This window comes from Perissodus microlepis, chromosome 15 (genome assembly GCF_051167445.1).
Source record: "Perissodus microlepis isolate ML-2025 ecotype Zambia chromosome 15, ASM5116744v1, whole genome shotgun sequence".
In the NCBI taxonomy this organism is placed as follows: Eukaryota; Metazoa; Chordata; class Actinopteri; order Cichliformes; family Cichlidae; genus Perissodus; species Perissodus microlepis.
In genome coordinates, this window is record NC_140475.1 from 39,539,673 (window position 1) to 39,558,234 (window position 18,562).

Below are 18,562 nucleotides of genomic sequence, written 5' to 3' on the forward strand. Positions count from 1 at the left end.
CTAAAAAGTTATGCAAATATGTACCCATAACTTGTTTTTCAAAATATTAATAAAAGGGGTGTGTCTCCAAACAGCCATCTCTTTCCTGACAATTCCCTTTGTGCATATTCTCTTACATATGATAAGTCAACATTGAAACACCTGCGGCTTTTAGTCAGGTGCGGCTAATGTATGTACAAAACAGGATTTTCCCCTGATTTTAGCTTGTGTGGCTAATATTCAGGTGCACTTTGTAGTTCGGGAAATACGGTAACTGGTTTGTGTTTGATGTGTGTGACGTTCACAGGTTGACTCACAGCAAATAAACAAGGACGACTGTGCCACAGGGAAATTTATATTGAAAACTTTATAAAGCAGTGACGTTACAGAAACACCTGAGCTGCTGGTGACAGGAGCAGTGAAATCATTAAAAAATGATTGGCTCTTCTTCTCATTTAATTTGGGATTTTGTGTGAACTTGTCAATGGGTCTAGAGTTTGAAGCAGGACAGGAAGTAGCTGTTCCTCAGCACACAGAGCAGCTTCCCCGTCCTCTGGCTGAACTCGTACATGTATGGTCCACTGTACAGGTAGAAGAAACCTGCGGGACACACGTCACCTGTTTGTTCTGCATTACAGCCCAAAGACCCTGAAAACAGCTGGACAGATGCTCACCTCTGTACAACAGAGCCGCTGTCACTCCGGAGCTCATTTCCAGGAAGGTGTCATCCACTTGTTTGGGGTTTCCGTCGTCCATGTCCACCCTGGCCTCGTCACAGCTGGAAGAGAAATGGGATTAGGCAAGATATTCCCCAGGTGTGACCTGAACACACCTGTAGTAACTGCTGCCTACAAAGAAAATAGTCTTCCTGGTCTGTGGGTCATTTGGGGGCGGCATCCACCTTTTCCACTGCTGTGGGTAGACCAAAGCTGGGTATGGATTTAGGATACCCGGTCACGAGGTCATAGCCGCTGAACGCCCAGACGCGGCGGCCTGCAAACAGACGTAAAGAGGATTTCTGAGCGGACCTGTGTGAGGGAGGGATGAAGCGTGCTACAGCAGATGGACACAGACCTTTAAAAAGAAGGACTCGGTCTGACTGTGGGCTTTCGTATGCAGCGTCGATGATAACTGATGCGTCGGGCCAGAAGTTTGTGATGACAGCTTGCTGAGGGGTCACAAGCTGAGGGTGGCTACACCAGAAGAACCTGACCACACACAAATGATCATCTCAGCAACACCATGGAGAAGAACGCCCCACATGGATTTGTTTTACTTTCCTGCCCTTGAAGAAAAGCATCTCTCCTCGCAGCGTGGCGACGGCGTCCAAAACCAGGGTCAAGTCGCAGGCGTCAGGCTTGACGGGCGCCCTAGGGGTCATCATTTGGACCTGGAGGTCATTTCATCAATGTGACATCACAGACAAGCTAGTGCACAAACTAGTGCACAAGTTCACTTAATCAAATAATGACTCAACATTTGTAGGCCCATCTAGCTTCACAATGACAGAGCAAGTCTAAACTTTGTAATAAAAAAACCTCCAAGTTAGCCAAGGTTAAGTCACTCCATAGTATGGCCCCGAAAAAGTACAGTGTTTTTTAATTATTTATAGATAAATATAATTAATTGCATCCATTCAATAAAATTACAGGGAAATTATGCCCTTAGTTGTAGACTGTGTTGTAGAGTGTTACCACAAGTTTTGGTCAAATTGAAAGTTTTTCATTAATAAAGGAAGAAGTGAAGACTCACTGTAAAGGGACTTGATACCTTTAACATCCCAGGGCAGAACAAAGGTGTCCAGGTTACTGTACGAGTACATTGAATACATGAGAGCGCCAGGGTCGTCAGAGTGAGACAAGCCCAGAGAGTGACCAAACTCGTGAGCAGCGACCATGAACAGGACGTAGCCTAGAGCAGAAACTCAGAACCACAGGTCACGCACACACATACACTTACACTGATAAGCACTCACACATCCCCCGTCCCCTTCCAACGCCTTCGATGCTTGTTGCCTCCTGGGAACACGAGGCGGATCTGGGCCCGCGCTGGAGAGTCGGCGCAGTGGCAGGATGACTGCTGTGTTGCCTGGGTGAACTCCTTATCCCCCTACCCAACCCTGTTGCTGGTCACGTGCTCTATAATGTTGTGCTGTGGACATTTATGTGCTTTTCTGTGCAGAGGAGTTTTTTTTATTTCCTGATCTCATGCTGTCCTCCTGTAGCCCAGCATGAGTAGAGGTCTCTTTTTTTCCTCTTGTACCTTTCCCGCTGTAGTGTACATTTCAGTGTTTTTTTCTGTAATGCAACCGTTCTCTGACTTGTATCCCCATGTGATGTCTGTGTTGTATGTGTAAGGTCGGGGGGCGGGTTCATTCCACTGCAGGGCAACCTGCCACTGCATGTGGCGCATAAACTTTGAACTGAACTGAACTGAACAGTTTAAGGTAGTCAGGTCACATCCTGAGCAGTAATCAGGAACAAAGTCACAGAGTCACCTGTGTTTGAGCGGAATGTGAAGGTTTCATCATCATCAATATGGGCATCTCCTCCAATCCCAAGTGCCTGGCCAAAGGCGTGGGCGAGAGTGCCATCGGGGCCATCCAAGGGGCTGCCGTCACCATGACCTGTTGGAGGGTAATCAGGGTAGACTAAACACACACACCAAAGACTGCATTGGTCTTTATGGGATAATATTACTGTGTGCTTTGTGGACTCACCACTGCGGCTGAAGGAGATCATGATGTCAGCAACGCTGCTATAGATTCTTCTGAACCTCAGGGGCGTGACTTTGGCCCACACCTGCAGAGCTTTCTCTATGGAGTCATCCACCTTCGCCACAGACATGTCAGGTATATAGTACCTTTGCCAAACTTGCATCTTTCTGGGAGAGCTGAGATATCGGCACGCAGTAAACTGTGAGTGCCAGGCTCAGCAGAGCACTCAGGCTCAAAATCTCCATGCTTCCTCGTGTCTCAGGCTGGTGGTCGAGAAGCTCTTATATATGCTACAGGTTGGAGGAGCTGAGTGACTACCTGCTGTCACAGAGGAAGCGGTCCTTTTATGGATCACAGAGGAAGTCTGGCTTTGATCACATCACGCATACATATTGCCACATCGCTACTGCGGTTTATGGGGAAAATCTTCATGAGAAAAATCACATTAAGAAGTTCTCTACCTGGACAATCATCAGCCTTCAGTGCACTCTCCTGATTTTGTGTTCTCCACAGGAAATCAAAGTGTTGTTGATGGATTAGTGACTAGATTAGACCTCAGGGTGAAGTCAGAGTTACTCTTTTCCAAAGATACAATAAAAACTACTCAAATCTTCAACGAAGAACACTTTCCTCTGACAATTCTTTTGGCAGATTAGATTTAAAGTTCGTATTTTTACGTTAGTTTTAGTCGGTTTCCAGGACAGGCTTCTGTTTACCAATCACGCCGTGTTACGATGTGTGAAATAATAACACAGCCATGTCTGAATCTTTGAAGAGCTACCCAGAAGTACCCGGAGGATCATTTGTCCGAGACCCCTGCAGGAAGGTGATTCCACTGATGGGGTGGTATAGGACACACTGAGGCTACGTCCACACTAATGCGTTTTTGTTTGAAAACGCATTGTTTTCTCTCCGTTTTGGCCTCTTGTCCACACTGAGACGGTGCTTTCCCCAAGGGAAAACGCTCTCGAAAATGCATACATTTCAAAACGGAGCTGTCCCGTCGCAGTGTGGACACTCGAACACACAGACTTTCTAAAACGATGACGCATTTTAGTCATGCTATAAACAAAGATAGCGGAGTGCATTATACAGCAGTTGTTTTGATTGCTCTCAATTTTGACAGCCCTAAAAAAGATTAATATCAGTTTGTACATGCTCCAGATAGCTTTTCTTCAAATTCTTTAATTCTCACTTGCTTTTGCGCATGCGACTGGAACGTAAGCGTTTTCGGCCGTTTCAATGTGGACGCACAACTCTGTGAAAACGACTGAAAATGCTAGTGTGGACGCGGAGCATTTTCCGACAAAAACGCCATTTTCAAATCTATCTGGGCTAGTGTGGACATAGCCTGAGGCTCATCGAAAGCACCATCTCACCTGAAAACAGTCTATCAGAGGGTCAGCACATCTGATGGACTGGTACAGGAAACCCACAGCACTGGGACCACCATGGAACCAGCACGAGTGCTTTGGGTTTACTGGGCATTCTGGGTTCTGGAAAAAGCTTTGAGTGGTCAAAAAACCCACACACAAAAACAGGATTCAATTAATTACATTTTACCTATGTAGCACCAAATCACAACAACAGTCCCTTTACATTGTAAGGTAGAGGCCCTGCAATAATACAGAGGAATCCCACAATCCTGTTAAAAGGGAGCTTTTCCTTCCCAAAATCTGCTCCTTGAGGGGCTAACTACGTGATTAGTTGTGGCTATCTTCCCGAGGTACACATTGGATATTTGTTGTTTCGTCCTGGTTAGTGGCTCTGACACTCACTAGTCCTTGGCCTCCTTCCTTCTTATAACCCACCACAAGGTTCAGTACTTAGTCCTTTACTTTTTATACTTTATTTAAACGAATTAGAATGTCTTGATTTAAATTGTATAGTTTCCTGCTGATACCCCTGTGTTTGTCAGTGAGGAAATCCTGGATCAGCTCCTGGGTACTGTAAAGGTATAAAAACTGTTTCTTATAAATGGGTTATTATAAAATTTAAGAACATCCACTATCCATTTGGAAATCAACCAATAAATCACAATAGTAAATTCAGCATAAACAATGTTGAAACTGATGATGGATCCAAAACTAAAGTTCATAGGTGTATTGTTAGATTGTAAATGAAGTTGCCCCCCCACCCCACCCCGTGAAACACATCTTAACAGCTTTTTTTCTAAGAAAAAAATTTTATTACACAAAGAGGACTTGTAAATATGGATTGTCTTTACAAACTGTACTGTAATGTATGTAGCTCCATACTTGCTCTATGGGGTCAACAAGGGGGGGGGGGGAATTAACATAAAACAATGACAAACTCAGTATGTTTAAAAGAAAGCAGTAAGAATAGTGTACAAAGCAAGGAGTGGCGATCCCATCACCCCACTGTTCATTCTTTAATAACATTTTATGAATCAAAAGATCTTAAAATGATACAATGATGTTATTACCATAGAGAGGGATTTGAGGGTCTCTCTGGTTACAGTGTTACTTCAGAACTCCAATAATTTGGATAAAAGGCAGACGATGGATGACACTGTGGAGTGTCCATGCTTTGGTTTTAGGCTGCTTCTCCACAGACGTCACACGTTTACTGCTTATGTCCAGAGTGGGTTTGCAGATGGTTTATTAAGTATCTTTTATGAGTAAAGGCCTTTCCACACTGACCACAGCTGAACGGTTTAACCCCACTGTGGGTGAGCTGATGTCTCCGTAGGTTAGTAATCAGCGTAAAGGCCTTTCCACACTGACCACAGCTGAATGGTTTAATTCCACTGTGGAGGAGCTGGTGATTTTTTAAATCACCTTTCTGACTAAAACACTTTCCACACTGATCGCAGCTGAATGGTTTAACCCCACTGTGGGTAAACTGGTGTCTTTTCAATTCACCCATCTCAGTAAAGGCCTTTCCACACTCCCCACAGATGAATGCTTTAACCCCACTGTGGATGAGCTGATGTCTTTTTAAGCTACTGTGGCTAACAAAACCGTTTCCACACTCCTCACAGCTGAAAGGCTTAACGTCACTGTGGGTGAACTGGTGTGTTTTTAAATCACCCCTGCGAGTGAAACACTTTCCACACTGATCACACTTGAATGGTTTAACCCCACTGTGGATCAGCTGGTGTTTCTTTAAGATCCCACGGAAAGCAAAACCCTTTCCACACTGCTCACAGGTGAATGCTGTAATTCCACTGTGGATGAGCTTATGTGTTTTTAATTTACTCGGGCAAGTAAAAGACTTTCCACACTGCTCACAGGTGAATGGTTTAACCCCACTGTGGACAAACTGGTGTCTTTTCAAATCACCCTTCTCCGTAAAAGCCTTTCCACACTCGCCGCAGACAAATGCTTTAATTCCACTGTGGGTGACCTGGTGTCGTTTTAATTTACTAATGCAAGTGAACGCCTTTCCACACTGATCACAGATGTATGGTTTAACTCCACTGTGAGTGAGCTGATGACTGTTTAAATCACTCATCTCATTAAAACTCCTTCCACACTGACCACAGCAGAATGGTTTAACCCCACTGTGGATGAGCTGGTGTCTCTGTAACTTACTAACGCAGGTAAAACCCCTTCCACAGTGGTCACAGCTGAATGGCTTAACCCCACTGTGGACGAAGTGATGCTGTTTTAAATCGCTCTTCCGAATAAAACACCTCCCACACTGCTCACAGCTGAATGGTTTAACCCCACTGTGGATGAGCTGGTGCTTTTTTAAATCACTCGACTGAGTAAAACCCTTTCCACACTGCTCACAGATGAAGGGTCTGTCCCCACTGTGGATGCGTTGGTGTCTTCTGAGGTGGTCCATCTTGGCGAAAGCCTTTCCACAGACGACACAACGATGCACTCTGTTTCCCTGTGCGGCTGGTGGGTGAGCTTTGTCAGGCCCACTGCAGTGCTGAGGTCTCTGCCCATTTTTGCGTCTTTGTTCCTGTAGTGACAGAAACTAATCTGTGAACCTGCAGTCCTGAGACAATGTCACTGAATTCATGTTAGCATGTGTATGAACCTGTCTCCTCACCGCTTGTGGAGAATCAATTTCTAAACTCTTCCTTTGCTCCTCCATCTCCTCCTGTTAATTTGGATGGAAAAGATCATCATTGATAATCAAACACAATCCAAACACTTGCTGGCAGTTACCTTTAGACCATAAAGATATTGAACTCTAAAGCTGCATATTTTTATTTAACATGGATGCATTACTCATGGGTATTGATCAATTGTCAATTTGCATATCAGCAAGCCTGTTGTTAGGCAGTGGTGTGTCGATCTCCAGGGCCAGCAACAAGTCTGGTTCAGTCATTTGGCAGGTGTTGATAAACTGTGTGGGAGGTAGGATGAAAGACGCAAATGCAGGACTCACGGAAAACCAAGGCTACGTCTACACTAATCCGGATAAATTTGAAAACTGAAAACGTCCACACTATTGTTTTCAATCATTTTTGAACAGTTGTTCATCCACACTAAAACGACTAAAAACAATTACTTTGCTGTACTGTGCATGCGTGAAACGTAAGATGATTCGACCTGCGTTATTTCTGTCTGCCGTTTATTTACTTTCCGGCTCTTTGAAATGTTTAGGAAAAGCGTCAAGTTTTTTAAATGGACTAACAATGAGGTGGAGTTGCTGCGAGTAACATAAAAGTACAAAGTTGCAAAAGTGAGTGAGAATTAAAGAATTTGAAGAAAAGCTATCTGGAGCATGTCCGAACTGATATTAATCTTTAATATGGCTGTCAAAATTGAGAGCAAACAAAATAACTGCTGTACAATGCCGTCCGCCATCTTGGTTGAATTGGTCACATGAATGCATCACATGACTAAAATTCGTCATCGTTTTCAAAAAGCCTGCGTTTTCGCAGGGCACACTGCGATGCAAAAACAGCGTTTTCAAATGTATCCACTTTGGAAAGCGTTTTCAAAAAGGTCAGTTTTCCTTTCCAAAAACACTGTCTCAGTGTAGACGGAAGGCCAAAATGGAGAGAAAAGACGCGTTTTCAAACGAAAAGGTATTAGTGTGCACGTGGCCCAAGGAGTAACTAAGGGAGGCAGCTTTAGTGGCTGTACGAAACCCGAACATTAACACGAGAAAACTGACCGAAAACTAGAAACAATGAACTACACCAGAAACTGGGAAACTCGAACTGGGAATCACAAGATGCACGGAGGAAACACACAGCACTGTGAGGGAACATGATGGTGCGATGCGACAGACAGACAGATGAAAACGCAGGAATGGAACCAGAAGGAAAAACAAATAGTCCAGGAGGCTGCGGCAGTGCAGACACAGTTCAGGGGCCGACCGCGTGGAAAGTGGTAGGGGCGAAGGCGAAGTGGGTCTGGAGGCCAACCGTGTGGAAAGCAGCGGCGGCGTACTGGAAGCAGCTCCAGAGGTTAACCGCGTGGGAAGAGGCGACAACACCACAGTTCAGGAGGCCACCTTTGATGGCGAAGATCCTTGGCCAATAGATCCTGAGTACGACGATGGCAAAGGAGGGCCTTTTCTGGAACCCAATGAAGAAGATGACGGAGACAAAGAGCTTCAGGTGGCTTGGATGGCGGCCATCGTTGGTGTGGTTTGGTGGATTGTGGGCATCAATGTAGTTTGGTGGATGGCCAAAATCGGTGTGATTTGGCGGATGGACGAGGATGTGCTGGCCTAATCGGACGTGGACGTATCCAGAGAACAACACTAAACACTGGTCACCAACCCAGGACCATGACAGGTACAGCAAAATCAAAATGAACCGACCCAAAGTGCCTCGAGGAGCTCCAATGTATGCCCAGTCGAGTGCCCACTCATCTCCACTTCTCCTCAATGGCTATCCAGTCTAGCGTTGCAGCTACCGATCATTTTAGTAATAGATTATTCCATCGAGTAAGAAATACTTTTGCGTTGTTGATGAGCAATAATAAATAAATAATATTAAAAGAGAAAAAATACAGGTCTTTCAAAATTAACTGCTCATTGTGTTCCAGTTTAGAAACTGCAGTGTTTTCTGTTTCAGCCTTCATGTGTTTCTTTTTTTTTTTTTTAAACCCTTTGAACTGAGGTTTACTGCAGATGTTTCTCTGTGCAAAACAAACAGCGGTGGGTGGAGCAGCTGCAGAGTTCACTTTTCTTCACCTCAGTTTGTTGATCAGGTGCTTTGATGACGGACTCCCGCTCGGTTTTTCCCAGTAAAGGTTTTAATGGTCGTTACAGGAACAGCTGCTTCTGTGCCTGTGTCATCATCACTGCTGCTGTTGTGTTATCATTGTTTTTGTTTAAAACTGCGGGCTGCGTGGGCCTGATGTGGTTACACTTTATATTCACACGCTACTCCTAAATGCATTTCTATTGCAGGTCTGTTTGTAGTCGCACATGTGGGTGAAACACGTTTACATCATTTAATGCTACAGAGCCATCCATTAAGATAAGATAAGATGACCTTTATTAGTCCCACAGGTGGGAAATTTGTTTTGTTACAGCAAAAGTGCAAAGTTATGTAGCAGAAATTAGAAAACACTGGAATGCAATAAAATACAATAGAATAAAATCTAAATACAAATACTATTTACAACTGAGTGGGAAAATACAAAAATACAACTTCGTCAGAAGAATTGCACAAGAATTGCACATATAGCAGTCTTATTGCACATGTGTGGGTTTGTGGGTTTGATCAGCAGCAAAAGTCTTTATTGTGGAGTCTGACAGCAGTGGGGAGGAAAGACCTGCGAAATCTCTCCGTCCCACACCGTGGGTGCCGCAGTCTCCCACTGAAGGAGCTGCTCAGTGCTGTCAGAGTCTCCTGCATGGGGTGGGAGATGTTGTCCAACAGGGATGACAGCTTAGCCACCATTCTCCTGTCACTCACCACCTCCACTGGGTCCAGAGGGCATCCCAGAACAGAGCTGGCCCTGCGGATCAGCCTGTTCAGTCTCTTCCTGTCCCCAGCAGAGATGCTGCCGCCCCAGCAGACCACACCATAAAAGATGGCTGAGGCCACCACAGAGTCATAGAAGGTCTTCAGGAGTGGGCCCTCCACTCCAAACGACCTGAGTCTCCGCAGCAGGTACAGCCTGCTCTGCCCTTTCCTGTAGAGGGTGTCTGAGTTATGAGCCCAGTCCAGTTTGTTAAATGAAGCATCAAAGAATTTCTGTGGAGAATTTTTGTACTCCACTTATTCAAAGTACTCAATGAATCGTTGCAGCCCTAATCCAATCTCTCTGTTCACATGAGATCCAGCGATATCTAGCTACACCTTATCATCCACTCCATCTCGCTTTGAGTGCTCAGATAGAGTAGAAAAGCACTATATAAGAACCAATCCATTTACCATCTCTAACCTTTCACCCCGGTGGCAAAGGTTATTTCATTTCATGTCTTCATGTCATTTTAGCACAATCCGCTTTAAACCAGTTAGAGGAACACTTTCTCAGTAATTTACTCAGTACAACTGTTTTATGAAATCATACATTTTTAAAGTCAGACATCAGCGTGACCTGTGTGTCGGAAATGTTTCTCCCACCGAAAATGTCCAGATGAACAGAATCAACTCTCTGAGGTCAGCTGAGATGAAGGTGGCTCACATTATATCACAGACTGTTTCCCTCCCCAGGACTGCGTTGAGACAACTGACTGGCAGATATTTGAGAATGCAGCTCATAGCAACATCAATGAACTCACAGACTCTGTCATTGGATATATTGATAAATCCATAGACGATATCATCACCAAAACCACTGTCTGCAAATATCCAAATCAGAAAGTCTAGGTAATTAAAGACAATCATACTAAGGTCAAGGCGTGAACCTCTGCCTTTACCTCAGGGAATCCTGACGCATATAAAGACAACAAGGAGCAGATCCTCTACCCTCAGGAGGACAGTGAGGCTATAACTGCATCCCAGGCTGGGTTCTCAGAGCGTGCGCCGACCAGCTGGCAGGGGTGTTCACCAACATCTTCAACCTCTCCCTGAGACAGTCAGTGGTCCTCACATCCCTCAAAACATCCACTGTCATTCTTGTCCCAAAGAAATCAGCGGTCTCCTGTCTGAATGACTACCGCCCTGTTGCACTGACATTGTCATTATGAAGTCCCTCGAGCGGCTAGTCAAAGGTCACATCTGCTTCTCCCTCCCTGGGGAGCCTAACTACAGAGGATGCCATCGCCCTAACAACGCACACCAACCTCACTCACCTGGAAAAAAATAATACATATTCAAGAATGCTCTTCATCGACTACAGCTCGGCTTTTAACACCATCATCCCCTCAAAACTTGCCTCGAAGCTCGTCGACCTTGGGCTGGGAACACCCATTTGCAGATGGATTCTGAACTTCCTCACAAACAGGCCCCAGGTCGTGAGAGCAGGTAAGCACACCTCCTCATCACATCCTAAACACAGGAATGCCACAGGGATGTGTGCTTAGCTCCCTCCTTTATTCCCTGTTCACACACGACTGCGTTGCTAAACATAAGTCCAACACCATTATCAAGTTTGCGGATGACACAACCAGGCCTCATCACAGGCAACGATGAGATGACCTATCGAGAGGAGGTGATAGCGCTGTACAAGTGGTGTCTGGAAAATAACCTGTCTCTCAACATCAGCAAAACAAGGGAAATGATAGTGGACTACCAGAAACGACCAGTCAGGGAACACCAGCCCAGACCAGTCAACAGTGTCGAGGTCGAAAGTGTCACCAACTTTAAATTCCTTAGAGTCAACATCACTGAGGATCTCTCCTGGACCCTTCACACAGACACTGCTATCAGGAAAGCTCACAAGCGACTCTACTTTCTGAAAATCACTACAGAGGGTGGTGAAGGCAGCAGAGCACATCACTGGCATGAGGCTTCCTGCCATTCAGGCAGGGCTCGCAAAATCGCTAGCCCGACGTCCCGGGGCTAGCGATTTTTCCAGTCGGGCTACCAAAATCTATCTCTGCCCTGCCCGTCGGGCTATCGTAGGAAGGAAAAATATATGTCAATGCTTTTGCATTCTTTCGGAAAAGTAGCTGGGTAATTATGTCACTGGCATCGGTGAGCCACTGTCAATATGTGACATATTGAAATCGCGTTTGAATTTGCGCTTGTTTTTTGCTTTCACTTTGCAATCGCGCGAACTGTGTATAGAGAGCGACAGCACTGATTGGTGAGTGACGATAATTTGCGCACCAATTCCTCTGACATCGTCTTATCAATCGTTAGCTTACTATGCAAACGTGACAAGTGAAATCTCCCGCAGCTTAAACATGTGAGAGGTTGATCGCGCAGAGAATCGCTGAGCGTTATGTGAGTGCCTGTGTAAAAGCAGCAGGATATATATTTTAGTTCTGCTGAGCCAAATAAGACAGGTCAGGGTGAAGAAGTGACAGCCAAAGAAAAGCTTACCACAAAACGGAAAAGTTATGACAAATCAGACTGTAAGGCAAAAAGAAAGTGCAGCTTTATGGTTTCATGGACAAAAGAATTTCTGTGGCTGCAATATGACGAGCTAAATAACCAGGGCTGCACATAAGTGGTCCGCAGGTGCGCATTCGCTGTCAAAATAAAAAACGCGCACAAGATAAGAAGTTGCAACGCGTGTTTGCGTACATAAGATTTTCTGGAGGAGGACAGACATTTGTTTAGAACTCTTAAAGATGTCGAAGAAGCTCCTTTAAGCAATTACTTTGGTTTTCCTCCACCTCCAAAGAATAGCAGAAGGAGTCCGAACCGCAAAAGAAGCGCGTATTCTCGGAAAAGTGGTTGCAGGAGGTGAGCTGGCTTCAAACAAATGATGAACGCACAGAGATGTGGTGCAGAATATGCCGTGAAAATCCCACTCTAGCGGACAAAAACACTGCCTTTTATATGGACGCAAACGCGCGTTGCAACTTCTTATCTGGCGCGCGTCTTTTATTTTGACTGCGAATGCAACATGCGGACCACTTATGTGCACCCGTGTAAACAACATAATGTTCTGCCGGGTGTGTTGTTGGTTTTCCCTCTATTTCTGAGTCGACAAGCGCCTTTGTTACTGGGACCAGTCATTTTAAGAAAGGCCCCATTAGAACCCATGAGAAATGCAAGAAATGCATCATTGCTCAGTCTGCAATATCTTTCCCAGAACAAACACCAATTGCAAATAACATACTAAAAATAAACCTGAAAATCAGTTTAGAACAGCGTACTATGTTGCAAAGAGTGAACTACCACTGGCACAATGTAGCAGTCTTTGCAAACTTCAAAAAGCAAATGTCCTCGATCTTGGTTCCACTTGCCTCTTACCCGTGACTTCAGTGGAAATTTCAAATTCAGGATCTGACACAGACTGATTCATGTCCTACACAGTTCTTACAAGTTCATAGAAATTTCTGTTCAATTAGAACCAAGTATTTGAGTTGATGATTGTAATTTTTATACAATGTTGTAATTTGTGTTTCAACAATTTTTTGATTAATGTTTTGTTTCTGTTACAATATTATACTTTAATGTATAATATTGTAAAGGAAACAAAACAGGAAACAAAACATCAATCAAAAAATTGCTCTCTTTTTTATTCGGGCTACTTAAATTTATTTTGGGCTACCAAAAGCTGAAGAGTCCCTGCCCGAAGAGCTACCAGGGATTTTGAAATTTTGCGAGCCCTGCATTCAGGACATTTATCTCCAGCGGTGCCACCATAAAGCACACAGCATCATCAAGGACCACAGCCACCCAGCACATCAGCAGTTCTCCTTGTTACCATCTGGCAGACGTTACAGGAGTCTGTCTGCTCAGACTACAAGACTTAAAAACTGTTTTTACCACCAAGCCATACGACACCTGAACCACATCTCACACACTACACACCACAGGATGCACACAGAAGCTGTCCTAAAGCTGCTCAAGTACATTCTACATTCTGCACTGGTCACTCACTTTATCAGTAATCACAAAACAAACAAAACCTCATTCTCCGTACTGTACTGTACTAACTGCCACTTTTAATCTTGTACTGCTCAAATCTGTACTGCTGCTCACTCCTGACACTTTATCTTATAATAATAATAATAAACTTTATTTATAAAGCACACTAAAAAACCAAGGGTATACCAAGGTGCTTGACAAAAATAAAATAGGAAAAGGGAGATGGGAGGGAAAAGAGAAAGGACCTGGCACGTATCAATTATAAAAACCTTGACAATCATAAGATATAAAAGTAGTTCACAAGCATAACGGATAAAAATGTACCAACGCACACCAAGTGTTAACTAGGTGGAAAGGCAAGATTAAACAAATAAGTCTTCAGCCGTGATTTAAACAGTGGCATAGAGTCAGACGCCCGGATAGCAACAGGAAGGTTTCTCCATAAGACCGGGGCAGCTACAGCAAACGCGTGGTCACCACGAGACTTCAGCCGAGAACGAGGTTGCTCCAGAAGAATTTGGGTAGCAGATCTAAGTGCTCTGACAGGAGTGTGTAACCTGAGAAGCTCATTGAGGTAGCTCGGCACCAAGTTATTAATGGTTTTGTAGGTGAAAAGTAATATTTTAAATTGAATACGGTATTTAATTGGAAGCCAGTGCAAGCCAGCAAGAACAGGAGTGATGGAAGAAAACTTCCTGCTACCTGTCAAAAGGCGTGCCGCTGCATTCTGGACAGTCTGCAATCTAACGAGAAGGGTGGAGGAAAGGCCAATATAAAGAGAGTTGCAGTAGTCCAACCTGGAAGTCACGAATGCGTGAATGAGTTTTTCCAGGTCAATGTGCGGAATATAGCGCTTAGCCTTAGAAATGAGGCGCAGCTGATTAAAACTAGACCTCACAACAGCAGACACTTGCTTGTCAAATTTAAGCGAGCTATCCAGTAGTATGCCCAAATTACTGGCATAATCAGAAGGAGAGCTAGCAAAAGGCATCAGAGCAGCACAGAGTTGGTCGTGGGGGATTTTACTATCAAACACCACGATCTCCGTTTTCTTTTCGTTCAGGACAAGAGAATTACTCTTGAACCAACCTTTAACCTCACGCATGCATTCACGAAAATAGTGAAAAGACATAGCAAGATCGTCAGTAATCTCAAAATAAATCTGTATATCATCAGCATAGCAATGAAAGGCAATATTATACTTCTCAAAAATTGCTCCAAGAGGGAGCAGATATAGCGAAAAGAGAATAGGGCCTAATACAGATCCTTGAGGCACACCACAGCGTACAGGTACCGAGGAAGATGAGAAGTTGCCCAAATTAACCGAAAAAGACCTGTCAGCAAGATAAGATTTAAACCAGTTGAGGGCAGTGCCTCTTATACCCACAGTATGCTCAAGTCTTAGTAGAAGAATGTTATGATCGACCATATCAAAAGCAGAGGAAAGGTCCAATAAGACCAGGACCACAGAGCGTCCAGAGTCAGTGCTTACAAATAGGTCATTGAGAACTCTAAGCAAGGCCGTTTCAGTGCTGTGCCGTGGCTTAAAGGCAGACTGAAATTTCTCTGCAATGTTGTTCGCGTCTAAGTATGCCTGAAGCTGAGAGAGAACTAGTCGCTCCAGGATCTTGGACAGAAACGGAAGCTTAGAGATTGGTCGATAGTTCAAAAGATCATAACAATCAAGATTCTTCTTTTTCAGAATAGGCTGGACTACAGCATGCTTAAAGGCCAGTGGGACAGATCCAGAGAGTAGAGAAAAATTCATTAAGAATAAAATGCTCGGTCCAATTACATCAAAGCAGCCCTTAACAATGCGTGATGGGAGAATATCAAACACAGCATTGGTGTTTTTCAGTTGATCAACCAGCTGCTTCAGAGTCGAAAGCGACACGGGCTCAAATTGATGAAAAGTTGAATTACACTCAGAGGAAAAGACGGGATAAGAGGCAGACGAAGAGGAAAGCTTAAGGGATGAAACCTTATCTAAAAAAAGAATTTGAAAACGCTCACAAAGAGCTTGTGAATACAGTAAAGGCATATCAGGACAGGGATTAACAACAGAATTAAAAATTTTAAATAGCATACAGGGGTTGTGACCATTAGCCAAAATGACTTTGGAAAGAAAAGATGCCTTAGCCATTCTAGCAGCAGTTTGAAACTGTGAGCGGCTGGTCCGTAACATATCATAAGAAACCTGAAGTTTATCTTTTTTCCACCTCCTCTCATCACGGCGACAGACACGTCGTAAGGCACGTGTAGTATCATTTAGCCAGCAATGAGAGTAGGTTCTAGGGCGCTTCATTTTGATGGGAGCAACAGAATCAAGAATAAAAGAACAAACAGATAACAGGATATTAGCACAACCATCAACCGAACAGAGAGAACAGTCATCAGGTACAGCCAAATCAGAGGTAGATGAGAATAATGATAGCAAAGTATCAGCATAACCATCAGATGAGCGAACTGAGCAGCAGTCAGGAATTATAGGCGCCAAATCTAAAAAAGACACAGCAAACTTTGACACAGCTTCAGAGCTGAGTATGCGTAGCGGACGAGAAAGAGCTCCAGGTTGCAGTCCAGTGGCAGATAAGCCAATATCAAAAGAAATTAGAAAATGATCTGAAATCCCAGCGTCATTTATATCCTTAATACAAATCTTATGTGCAATTATATTGTTTCCACACTTGAAGAGGGAATGCCAGGAATCGTGAACCTTGTAAACAGGTTCTATTTACATAAATAGAAAAAAAATCAGCTCTGTAGCAAATCTAAAAACAAACAAAAACACACCAAAAGGGAAACTATAAGTCATCCCAACATCCTCAGACACACAAACATAATTAGATAAATCACATTACGTAACAAATGCCTATTATTAAAATATAATTATGAGTTATAATTGCCTATTTCAAATATCCCAGCTCGTCCAACATCAACATGGTTTAATTCTCTGGGTTGATTAATAAAAATTATGTTTTCCTGCCAAAAATGAAACTGAAAACACTACAAAATCCCACAAAGTCTTAAAGGAGGACGTGAAACACCGGACCTTAAAGCTACTTCCTGACCAACCTATCGGCCCCACAGAGCAAACTCAGCCCTGGACAGACATTGAACAACAAGCATGCAAACAGCAAGATCACCACAATAAAACTCATGTTTCATCAACATTACACATCCTCAGCTCTAACAGCTTGGACCAACAACTCAGTGTTACAGCGCCTCAGGAGAACAGCACCAACATCAACACCGACACTGGTTGAGTACTTACTGAACCTCGTAATAATCAGGACAGAAACACAGATCAAACAATAACCTTTCCAGAATTATTAGAAACCACAGAGCTCGGATTAATCTTTAATGAATCAGTACAAAGTAAGTCGACAGTGAGACAGCTACAACACCAACATGTGTGTTTTACAAAGTAAGAGGCAAACACAAACATGTGACTGAGGTCATGTAAAAGAAGAGTGTGTGCGCCACGTGGGTGAACATGTGGTCACTGGGAACAAAGAGCATGTTCAGTGGGAGCCTTCAGTCACGCTGAGGGTGAATTAAACAAACGCTGTTCAGCTTCCAGGAAGGTTATCAGTTAGCATGCAGGACCAAACGTTAGCCACTGACTGTGAAATACACCAACCCGCACACAGCGGTCATCAGGGTTAAAGGTCACATTCACACCGAGTCGTGCGTGCATATATTAGACCTGTGCTATTTGTGCTGCGGTGATGTGTTACCATCTGTCTGCAGAGCTGGATCCTGTCAGTTGGTACAGGAAGCCTCACAGTCCTTTGTTAGCAGAGGGAGCACCGTGTGCTAACGGGTGGTGCTGCTGGTGTTCACTGCTGTGCAGCTGAGAGCAGACTCCATCAGCTCTGCAGGCTGTGCATGAAGCTGCAGGAGCCACAGCAGTGCTGTGCCTCAGAGACTGGACAGTAGTGATTAGTGATGCGCGAATCATGAACGAATCGTTCAATACTCGAGAATCACTTTATTGACTCATGAATCATGATTCACAAGCCCAACTGACTCACTGACTCATCCCTGTTGCTGTTAGCAGCAATGTATCTAGCTTATAATTAAAATTGTGGAGAAAAACACAACATCCAGTATCTTAACAAAAAAAATTCTGCTCTGAACTGGAAGAAAAAACCCTGAGTAGAAGCTCACATCAAGAAAATAGCTCCTCGGTTCACAGTAGCATCGCTCTGCTAACATGCTAACAGCACATTTGAGCTACTCACCCCCTCCCTTCCTGTGCTGAATCATAAGCTTAAGCGAATCACTCAGGACTCGCTCACCCCCTCCCTCCTGGCTCACAGCTTCTTCTTCTTCTTGGTTGGCAACCAATGTTAAGGCGCATTACCACCCCCTGGCTCACAGCTCAGTGGACATTTAGATGAGAAAATATATATTTAACACATTTAAGGAAAATGCCAATAAAATAAAAATAAACAAAATAAATGTTTATTAAGCAATTTTAATAGGAAATTGCTTAATTTTAGAAATGTTTTTGCTCTTTTTTGCTCTATAAAATAGTTGTTGTTTTTTTTAGAATCATTCATCTTAGCAGTAGGATTTACATGAAAAGAGAAACAAATTAAGTTTGAGTGAAAATGTACATTTTTTGCACTCTCTGGTCAACTGACTCAGTGAATCAATGGACTCAAAAACCCGATTCACTTTGGTGAGTGACTCATTAAAATCCGATTCAGTAAAAAGAATCAAATTTACCATCACTAGTAGTGATGTGTCGATCGCAAACGAAATGGCTCGTGAACGACACAAGCCGGCTCCTTATCGCGAGCCGTGTTTTTTTTTTTCTCCTTTCTCTCACCCTCTCTCCACTTTTTTTCCGCTTCACTCCGCATGCGAGCCTTATGCTTTGCGCTGGGAAGAGGGGGAGGGGCAGTAGTTACCAGTGTTGCCGGCTTAGGGACTTTGTCGCTATATTTAGCGACTTTTCAGACCCCCTTAGCGAC

The 18,562-nt window shown here is 43.9% G+C and overlaps 1 protein-coding gene and 1 pseudogene across 4 annotated transcripts; both read right to left on the reverse strand.

Annotated features, from left to right (window-relative positions):
- Positions 1–313: 313 nt before the first annotated feature.
- On the reverse strand, positions 314–2,858 carry LOC146372713 (collagenase 3-like; annotated as a pseudogene). The gene is made up of 7 exons (XR_014802811.1): positions 2,699–2,858; positions 2,477–2,605; positions 1,732–1,890; positions 1,054–1,369; positions 832–972; positions 654–757; positions 314–579 (listed from the first exon to the last, which is right to left on the reverse strand). The product of XR_014802811.1 is annotated as a collagenase 3-like (transcript).
- On the reverse strand, positions 2,786–17,843 carry LOC146372714 (uncharacterized). 3 transcript variants are annotated; one of them, XM_084954275.1, is made up of 3 exons: positions 17,825–17,843; positions 6,722–6,772; positions 2,786–6,631 (listed from the first exon to the last, which is right to left on the reverse strand). In XM_084954275.1, the coding sequence occupies exons 2-3, from the start codon at positions 6,764–6,766 to the stop codon at positions 5,282–5,284; spliced, it is 1,395 nt and encodes a 464-aa protein (XP_084810401.1). In that variant the 5' UTR covers positions 6,767–6,772; positions 17,825–17,843; the 3' UTR covers positions 2,786–5,281. The 3 variants fall into 3 exon arrangements, with proteins under 3 accessions (XP_084810401.1, XP_084810399.1, XP_084810400.1); XM_084954273.1 differs by lacking the exon at positions 17,825–17,843 and adding an exon at positions 17,318–17,815; XM_084954274.1 differs by lacking the exon at positions 17,825–17,843 and adding an exon at positions 17,287–17,815.
- Positions 17,844–18,562: the final 719 nt, after the last annotated feature.

What these genes read in the sequence shown, in the direction of transcription:
- LOC146372714 (XM_084954273.1), bottom strand. An exon ending in AAATTGATTCTCCACAAGCG is followed by an intron (nt 6,632 to 6,721) that starts GTGAGGAGACAG and finishes CTGTCACTACAG; the next exon opens with GAACAAAGACGCAAAAATGG.